Source organism: Ruditapes philippinarum, unplaced genomic scaffold, assembly GCF_026571515.1.
Source record: "Ruditapes philippinarum isolate M1 unplaced genomic scaffold, ASM2657151v2 ctg14097_1_1_1_1, whole genome shotgun sequence".
Classification (NCBI taxonomy): Eukaryota; Metazoa; Mollusca; class Bivalvia; order Venerida; family Veneridae; genus Ruditapes; species Ruditapes philippinarum.
In genome coordinates this window covers 13,200-24,349 of record NW_026862545.1, presented here as the reverse complement: position 1 = coordinate 24,349, position 11,150 = coordinate 13,200, and the positions used below count along the sequence as shown (strand labels likewise).

At 32.4% G+C, this 11,150-nt stretch overlaps 1 protein-coding gene across 1 annotated transcript; it reads right to left on the bottom strand.

Annotated features, from left to right (window-relative positions):
* Positions 1 to 1,292: 1,292 nt before the first annotated feature.
* Positions 1,293 to 5,072, bottom strand: LOC132719411 (F-box only protein 3-like; the record flags this gene model as incomplete). The annotated part of the gene is made up of 7 exons (XM_060703179.1): positions 5,022 to 5,072; positions 4,498 to 4,582; positions 3,814 to 3,903; positions 3,190 to 3,341; positions 2,506 to 2,681; positions 1,845 to 1,919; positions 1,293 to 1,438 (listed from the first exon to the last, which is right to left on the bottom strand). Coding segments are annotated over exons 2-7 (710 nt in total), but the record flags the coding sequence as incomplete, so codon positions are not given.
* Between the last annotated feature and the right edge of the window lie 6,078 nt (positions 5,073 to 11,150).

The following is an 11,150-nucleotide window of genomic DNA, read 5'->3' as shown; positions in this document are numbered from 1 at the left end:
ATTTTATAAAAAAATTATTTTGTATTTTTTACTGAAGTTTACAGTTTTTACTATATTTGTTAAAAAATTTTTTTAAAAAACCCCCAAAAAAAAAATTCAGTCTTAAAAAATTTTTGAGCAAAATTTCCCTTTGGTGACCCATTTTAGTTAAAAAAATTTTAAATTTTCGGATATTACTCACTTTTCCCAAAAGTTTAATTTTAAACCTCGGCTTTTTTTACCAGGAATTTTAATATTTAAGAAAATTATTTAACTAGTGATTTAAATAATTTCAACTACAAGAAAACTCATTTATTTATTCATTCTTTTTATTAATTTTCATTTCCAAGACATGAAACATGTTATAAACAAGAAATACATACCCTGGAGACCTCGCTGAGACTGACATGAAACATGTTATAAACAAGCAATACATACCCTGGAGACCTTGCTGAGACTGACATGAAACATGCTATAAACAAGAAATACATACCCTGGAGACCTTGCTGAGACTGACATGAAACATGCTATAAACAAGCAATACATACCCTGGAGACCTTGCTGAGACTGACATGAAACATGCTATAAACAAGAAATACATACCCTGGAGACCTTGCTGAGACTGACATGAAACATGCTATAAACAAGAAATACATACCCTGGAGACCTCGCTGAGACTGACATGAAACATGTTATAAACAAGAAATACATACCCTGGAGACCTTGCTGAGACTGACATGAAACATGTTATAAACAAGCAATACATACCCTGGAGATCTTGCCGAGACTGACATGAAACATGCTATAAACAAGAAATACATACCCTGGGATCTCGCTGAGACTGACATGAAACATGTTATAAACAAGAAATACATACCCTGGAGACCTCGCCGAGACTGACATGAAACATGCTATAAACAAGAAATACATACCCTGGGATCTCGCTGAGACTGACATGAAACATGTTATAAACAAGCAATACATACCCTGGAGACCTCGCCGAGACTGACATGAAACATGCTATAAACAAGAAATACATACCCTGGGACCTCGCTGAGACTGACATGAAACATGTTATAAACAAGCAATACATACCCTGGAGACCTCACCGAGACTGACATGAAACATGCTATAAACAAGAAATACATACCCTGGGATCTCGCTGAGACTGACATGAAACATGCTATAAACAAGAAATACATACCCTGGAGACCTCGCCGAGACTGACATGAAACATGCTATAAACAAGAAATACATACCCTGGGATCTCGCTGAGACTGACATGAAACATGCTATAAACAAGAAATACATACCCTGGAGACCTCGCTGAGACTGACATGAAACATGTTATAAACAAGAAATACATACCCTGGAGACCTCGCTGAGACTCTGACATGAAACATGTTATAAACAAGAAATACATACCCTGGAGACCTCGCTGAGACTGACATGAAACATGCTATAAACAAGCAATACATACCCTGGAGACCTCGCTGAGACTGACATGAAACATGCTATAAACAAGAAATACATACCCTGGAGATCTCGCCGAGACTGACATGAAACATGCTATAAACAAGAAATACATACCCTGGAGACCTCGCTGAGACTGACATGAAACATGCTATAAACAAGAAATACATACCTGGAGATCTCGCCGAGACTGACATGAAAACATGCTATAAACAAGAAATACATACCCTGGAGACCTCGCCGAGACTGACATGAAACATGCTATAAACAAGCAATACATACCCTGGAGACCTCGCTGAGACTGACATGAAACATGTTATAAACAAGAAATACATACCCTGGAGACCTCGCTGAGACTGACATGAAACATGCTATAAACAAGAAATACATACCCTGGAGATCTCGCTGAGACTGACATGAAACATGCTATAAACAACGCAATACATACCCTGGAGACCTCGCTGAGACTGACATGAAACATGTTATAAACAAGAAATACATACCCTGGAGATCTTGCCGAGACTGACATGAAACATGCTATAAACAAGAAATACATACCCTGGAGACCTCGCCGAGACTGACATGAAACATGCTATAAACAAGAAATACATACCCTGGAGATCTCGCCGAGACTGACATGAAACATGCTATAAACAAGAAATACATACCCTGGAGACCTCGCTGAGACTGACATGAAACATGCTATAAACAAGAAATACATACCCTGGAGATCTCGCCGAGACTGACATGAAACATGCTATAAACAAGAAATACATACCCTGGAGACCTCGCCGAGACTGACATGAAACATGCTATAAACAAGAAATACATACCCTGGAGATCTCGCCGAGACTGACATGAAACATGCTATAAAAAAGAAATACATACCCTGGAGACCTCGCTGAGACTGACATGAAAACATGCTATAAACAAGAAATACATACCCTGGAGATCTCGCCGAGACTGACATGAAACATGCTATAACAAGAAATACATACCCTGGAGATCTCGCCGATACTGACATGAAACATGCTATAAACAAGGAATAAATACCCTGGAGATCTCGCCAAGACTGACATGAAACATGCTATAAACAAGGAATAAATACCCTGGAGATCTCGCTGAGACATCTTGACCATTATGTATTCTGTATGATAATCTAAGATCCTCCGGCAGTGGATGTTGAATATGCTCCTCCACTGCCCGCAACTCCTCCTCCGACACTCCATCTACAAACAATCCAAATACTTTTATTCTTGCACATTGTACTATTAATTTTAAATGGTATTTTAAAATGACTTAAATAAGTGGAGGGTAAATTGTCATATGCTTGCAATGACTCATATATATGAAAGGTTTTATCATCACTAACTTGTAAAATTTGGCAGTGTTTCTATATATATCTACTAAATTATGAAAATACTTTTATAGGCATTTTTTTTCATTTTATGTTCAGAGAAGGGCTAACTTTGATCTCTGCAAAACACAGAAAAATGGCCAATATTTCTAGATTACCCATGTACTGAATGTATTATCCTAAAACTGATTTGTTTAGTAAAATAACTTTTCTCTACAAAAATTGTATGTAAAAATTTTTTCAAAAAATTAGAAGTTCATTATATAGCTTCTATCAACATATCAATACCTTTGACTAATGCTAACAAAATAGAAATTATATTTACCAAACATGAATCAAGTGAAGTAATATAATTATTATAATCATTATTCAATGCTGACCTTGTAATGTGGCTAGTATGGATGGACAGTTCTTCTCTAAGAATGCCTCAATTTTATTCCAGGCTTGCCGAATCTCCTTATAATTTTTGTATCTACCATATTCCTTGTATAATGATATAAAATGCTCATACCAAGTCGATCCCTTCTCACACCTGAAATTTAAAATAAAAATATCAGAAGGTACATATCAGTCAATAAATATAGATGGCATCAGAATTCTATAAGAAATGCCACATGTAGACAGTCAACTGCTAACTAGATACTCCAACTCCAAATATTTGGAAGCAGAATTATGGTAGTTAATAGTTTATTTTTAGTGTTTGAATGAACAATGCAGGTGTATGTTTTTTAATTTTAAGTCTCTTCCTTAAGAATTTCCACAACCTGAGCTTATCAAAGAGATTCACCCTTTTTATGTCTTAATAAAGTTTTATGAATTACATGTCACAGGGTGAGAAAATTGTACAGTGGTCAGCCTGACCAAGTACACCAACTAGGGAAACTAGAAATTACATTCAACAACTTTACCAAATAAGCTACCAGAAGGTTTACACATTTATCTCCCAAATTAGTGAACAATTCTATTCAATGAGATGAATCACAAAATAAAGATAAGTTACACACTGTAAGTTGAGGAAGTAGTGTTCACATTGCCAGCTCCAAAGTGAGTCATCCTTACATAGTCTATGGAACCTCTGATTCACACAAGACACACTGAAATAATATATTATTATATGTTAAATATGTTCTAACATCAAAGTTTTTCAAAATACTAAACCAATAAAATTGTAGTGCAGAAAAAGGATTACAGCGCCAGTAAAATATCTAAGAATTTATCACTTTAGCAACATTTTTATGCATTAAGATCTGCATTATGCTGGACATAATTATAAGAGCTCTAGTGCTTTACTTGATTTGGATAGGAATGTATATCAATCTAACTATTTTCATAACATATATTTAGTTCCCACAACAAAATTAGCATATATTAATTAAATAGTTCATGTGCATAAATGCATGTGGAGTAAAGCAATTTACTCATCCAAAATAATAATAAAATGTTCCAACAATGAAAAAGAATAAGGAACAAGCCATGTATGTAAAGTGCAATAAATACAATTATAGTCATTGAGTTCTGATAATGGCAAGTTCTCCTTTTTTAATGCTAATTCAATGTTAATGATAAATCGAAAAAAAATCTAAAAATGTTTAAGAAAAATGTGTTGCCATGAGAAGTTTATTATCAACACAATGAAAGATTTACTCTTTTGCAATATTTGACAGTTTATATCAAAGACATAAACTTACTTGGATAAATCTTTATAATGAAGAAATCGTAAAACAATTATCAGAGATTCATCTGGTAATGACAGCAGCATGTTTACCTGTCAACCTGTATAGATAGAGAAATATAATTATCATAACTTTAAAAGACAAGTAAAATGAAAAGTAATCTAGTAAACATTTGAAAATATTGTACTCGTCTAACACGTACTGTCTAATAATATTTTGGACTAATTGCTCTTTAATATTTTAATGTCAGTCACATTTTGGCATCTATTAGGCGTGACATATAAATAAAGTAACTTAAACATAAATAACACGCTTTGTAGACTTAAAGTAAACATGATATACAGTGTGAAATATGACAGTTGAAATATAAATCATCCGAATATACATGCATTTGACTTTTGACAGCATTTACCCATCGATGCAAATTTCCATCTTAAACATGCAAAAATACAATAGAGAATATACCTTCCAAAATGAATCGATTAATTGATTTCAACAAAGTCCAATGTTATCAATTATTTTAAGTAAACAAACATGACCTCTTTATTTTTCTCTCCAAACCCGGATATGCGTCTGACAGATGGCGGGAAATTCGAAGCGGCTTTAAATTCATCAATGGCATATTTTCCATATTATAGCCCGAGTTTATATTGGTCAAATTAACATTTTTAAGTATTGCACCTAAACGATGAACTATAAAAGCCTTAGTTTTTACCTATTTAAACAAGTTAGTATTCAACTAATTTCTGGGACTAAATTAATACCCGGATGAGATACAAGATACAGCAAGAGGACTTCCTTAGTTTTTAAGTGGCACAAACGCTTTTCTGATGGGAGAGAAAGCACATAAGATGATTCTAGGTCCGGAAGACGGACGTCGATCAGCGCGTCAATTTTAAAGCGCCGAATATTGGATGACGCACTCAAAAAAGATCGACGCCTAACGGTGCGGGAGTTGTCTAACATAACTGGACTCAGTACAGGAAGTGTACACAACATACTCATTAAAGAAAGGTAAGTTGTTGTTGTTTTTTCTTTCTTGTATCTTTATTTAATGTTGATATAATTTGAATTCTTTACGTAAAAATCAGAACAATTGATAAAAAATGCCCCAATGAAAAATGATATCGAATACATATTAAATGTGAAAAATTCATGCATAATGCACAAATCGCATATTGTATCTTTATAATCTGTGTTAAACTTGCATATTGAACATTTGCATTCATAGAACAACTAGATCTACTAAAACACTGGCTATTAATTTATTTTTTAATATTTATTTTCAGGTTCACGCAATATGGGTACCACGCTTATTGGAAGATCACGAGATGGAAAGAAGAGTAATAGAGTCAAGAAAGTTTCTGCAAGAGTATCAGCGTTTTGGTTACAGCTTTCTAGGCTCAATCATCACCACTGACGAGACCTGGCTTTTTCTACACGACCCAGATACGAAAACGCAGTCCGCAGTATATGGTGCCGATCAGACCCTACCCATGAAAGCCCGTGCGATACGGTCTGCAGGCAAGCAAATGTATGCGATGTTTGCTGGCAGGAAAGGAATAATCCTCTGCCATGCTGTTCCGACACATACGCACATCAATGCAGATTATTATTCAAATGTATTTTTTATATCTAGTGCCTTGATTTAATGTAACATGCAAGTTTTATATCAATAACATGATGAGTGTTATGTTTTTATAATAATGTCAGAAAATTAACGGTACCTGTAGGAATATATATATATTTAAATCATCACAAATAATAATATTTTATTTATAAACACTTGTTGTATTATCTAAAGAAGAAAAATTATTTTCACATTGATATCTGTAGTGAATTAAGAATAGTGTACGCTTCTTTATTTCAACAGGTGCTACGTCGTGACTTAGTGTACGCACTTCAAAAAAAAAAAGAGACCGGGTGTTCCGCTTGAAAGTTTCAAGTTTCATCAGGATAATGCTTCAACAATTAACCCATGCTCCATATTCACCTGATTTGGCTCCTTTCGACTATGCTATATTCCCTCATATTAAGAACATGCTTAAGGGCCATCGATTTGAGAATTTGAAAGAATTAAATAAACAGACTTTATCAATTATACGGCAGATGACGAAAGAGTGGTTTGATATGTTGATTCATCGGCATCAACGATGCATAGAGTGTAATGGACGGTACTTTTGAAAAAATGTGAAAGAATGAACATTTATCAGTCTATATTGTAACTTCTCAACGACGTTATATTTTGACGTGATAATTACACCGTATTGTGCCCGGTAACGTTATATGAACAGAACATATGTTATATGTATGTTAGTTATGTTATCCTTGTTGATGTAGTTTTATATTTTGTAGTTCATATTGGTATTTATCTGTTGGAAAGATAATGATCTATCCAATAATGTATGTTTTATGTAGTTTCAATAAACGAGATAAAAGTAATACGGTTTGTCCACGAACTTTTTGAACATCCCTCGTAGAACAACGTTTAAAACTCATTTCTGCCAAAATGTCCCGATTGTCCATTAAAATCGTGTTTCTAAAGCAATCGTCATTTTTTAAAAAACATTCTTGTATGACCACAAAAAAAATGTATTGCACACAGCTGCTTGGAACTATGAAAGTTTTTATAGCGTCTCAAAATAGAAAAAAATATATCGTAGGATGCCATGTTTCAGTGACGGCTCAGTTTCAGCACGGACATAAATTAGTCAAAATATATTGACGTGTCAAAGCTAGATTCTGTCTGGGCCAGAATCTCCCTTCCAGAGGGTAGATTTTGCCCATACACAAAATAGCTGAATATCTCATCTCGTAGTACAGTAAGTTGGACTATTATGATGCCTTAAAAAAAGCAATGTTTCAAAATGTTTATCACAGTGTGAAAAATAAAACCTGAATACAGCTTTGAAGATAATTAGAAATTCCTTTGTACAAATTTCTCCCCCCCCCCCCCCCTTAAGCATATTCCTTGATATTACTTTTTACACTAACATTATATGATCAGGTTTTCTAAACAAAAGTTTAATTTGAAATGACTTCCTTTTTATGAGTGTCAACATGTTCTCTCCCCGTAAGTCATTTGATCTGACGTTTTAGTAAACGGTGAGATTAGAATACAAATACTAAAAGTTCAATGAAATTACGCACAAATGTTCATTAGGGTGAATAAGGCTGAAGAATATTTGAATCATGTCATATCCCTTCTGCGACTTCCTTTCTCTTAAAAGTCACGTAAACAAGTGATTTATTATCAAATATAACTTCATACGTCATCCATGGAGAAATCTTGATTGATGATCTTGCTAGCTATATTGATATTTTAGATATCAAAGGAAGCAAAGTACATTGAAACATGACTTAGTTTACAATGACAGGTTCCTATATGGACAAATATCAGCAAACATTCCTTCAATGAGGCAAAATTAGTACGACAGTTACCGATACGATATATTATTTCACTAAGTTTAAACGAGAACACCATTAATATTGTTGCGACATCCCCCTAATTGTCTGCAAAGGTCATTAATTGTTGTCTATTTTATATGTATATTGGGGGTACATTTTGAGAATTTTTATGAAACAAGTTTGTATATGATTTGGCAAATTGATCGTCCATGCTTTCGATTGGCATTCAATTCATGTTACATGACTTCTCTATAAATATGTCATGTAAACTAAAAGTAATATTGCGTGTGTTCGAAATATACAATGACGACACAACTATGTCTTTAGTTTTCTCTAAATTAGATTTACAGTTTCTCCAGAAAAACTACGTCTAGTGATTTATATAATACCAGCTTCCATTAGCCTGAACGTGAGAATGCTTGCTGTACATGTAATGTTTAATGGTTGTATTAGTTGACTAACATGAGGTTAGTGAACTTTAAAGCAAGGTAAATAGGATCGTAATCACGTTCATTCCATACGAGGGAAACAGATTAAATTATGTATACGTTCAGATATAATTGTTAAAAAAAATTACTTCTTTTCTTCATCAATCATGACAGAGATAAAAATATAGGACACATATACCTGTTCCAATTTTTCACTGCTGTTATTTTTTTTTACAAACTTAAATATGTTTGTTTTTATAAACGAATTATAGAGTTTACAGTTTTATTGCAGTTATGATTCTATAAAAAACTGATTCTGTATCTACTGTACAAAGGAATAATTGCGTGATTATATTTTTCTTTATGAAATGTGACATGAATTGTCAAACATTTAATAAGTAAAGGTACATTTAAACAGTAAACCTCCGTTACATAACAGCTAAAGTTTGTAAAAGAAATATCATTTTCCAAATGCAGTTAAGAAATAGATAAAAGGTTTTTTAAACATTACATTGGCAGTTTTTAAAAATATTTTGGAATAAACCAGATATATTTTAATTCATTGCATTAATGCATTTAGAAAATGAAAAAGAAATCAGAATTTTATTAACGCATGTTAAAAAAGCATTTGATCAACGAATACACATTACTTTATTTTAAACAAAATAAATTCACAAACCCTGCAAGGATGTATATATCCTTGTTGATAGCATGGTATCTGTCCCATTTGTTTATATAATACTATCTGTCCCATTTGTTTATGTAATACTATATGATAGTTTAAAAGTATTTATTGTACCATGAAATGCTTATAATCAAAATGAAAATCTTTCTTTTTGATAATTTGTTCATGCATTAAATTAAAATACATATGTAAATGTTTTATTTTGTATTTTTGCTGTTGGATATTTGACTGTATACTATGCACGTACCGGATACACACATGTCACTGGTCAGATGTTCCCGACTTATCTTTTTATCAAGATATAGATGACTTTGTTCGGAACAATGTTGCACCTTATTTAAAGAAAATAAATGCAATAACCATTGTCGCTGAAATACTGTATTTGTCATAGTAAGACGATAATCGTGACTGTAACATGATAATTGATGTTATAACATGATAATTATCGCAGTAACATGAAAATTGTAATGGTTCCATGATAGTTGTCATCATGACATCATCAATGAGAAAAATACTTCTATCTATACATCGATGACCATATGCAGAACATGTGGATTGTTATCGGTTTATTACTCGCAATTGGTGATTTCGTAGTCATTTAAACACCAAGACAAATACAAAACGTCGTCTACGCTCTTTATTTTCGGAAATTCAATAAACAATTGCACACAGTCTTATAATTAGTATACTATCAACATAATATTATATTTATGGTGTCCTCTTTCCTTTGAGCTAAACTTTTTAAAGCTGTAATATAATATAGAGTTACAATTTTATCTCGCTGTGAACTATTTATTTATCCTCATAATCAATGAGTTATTATGGTATTTAATAACTGGCCATTTAACACTTAAACATGATGTACAAAAACAGAATAAACAGAGTGGAATTGTCATAGAATCGAATTGACAGCAATAAAATGGAGGATGAAACGAATACACAAAGGAATATTGGGAGGGAATCAGTTCCGAGGATGTTTAAAATTCAAATAGATTATTGGTAAATATTTTACTTCATTTCATAACCCTTTGATAGTGGTGGCTTATAATTTTGCAAAACATTGACTTTTTATAAAAGTAGCAAGGTACATCTGAATTCTATAATTTCTCTATTCGTAGAAAATCCCAACATTTGTTTCTGCTGTTAATCATATCACAAAATTGGTTTCTTTTAAACACATTACTGATAAAAAAAACTTTATTAATATACAAATGTACAATAATTACATATCTCAGACTTATAAGAACATAAAAAGGTAACTTTATAAAATAATGAATAGTCCATACAATTAGTACTTTATCGTGTAAGTATAGCGCGATGCCCTGACTACCATTTGCTAAATGTGAAGAAAATTGCAACTCTTTATTTCTCATATTTCTGAAATATAAACAACAACAACAACAAATCATGGTATTTGTTTTGTTGTCATTTATTGCCATGGTTTTGCATGCTTTTGCGTCCGTGTGTGTGTTTATATAAGTTATATTAATCAAACGATGATTACTTATTATTAAAGAACTTTACACCATAAAGTTAGAGTATAATTTAGAATTATATCATGTAAGAACATAAATTTTGAATATGAAATAACTTAATATTATACTCAGGAAGAGAACAGAAAACAATATACTCCTTAATTATTCTCTCAGGTACATAAGTACAGTATGAGGAAAATTAAATAAAAAAACAGATAAAAGTTTGACAAAGATATATAAGTAAGACATCGGGAGAGACCGTAATAATATCATAATGTGCGTTTGAAACTATTACATAATCCATATAGGTAGTTAAAAAAATTACATGTGCAGTGTAATGTAAGACAATATTTACCTTACTAAATGACATTTATATACATGTACATATAATTATTTAAATTTTGCCATTAAGGCTTTACAAAAAATAGACAAGTGCTTTAATTTGTCAGGTGATTTCAAATTCATCAAACTTTTAAAACAACTCCCAGTGTTTAAAAAAGAATTGTCCGTTGAAACATAAAGGAAGGGGAACATAATAAATAAATGTTTTTCGGTACCTAACTCATCTAGGACACAAAGTGTGCACTTTCTGTCGTTGAACAACATTATAAATGTATGGAAACTGTTCACGAGTTACTAAGAAATTGAAAAATGTAAATCTGCACCCGATAT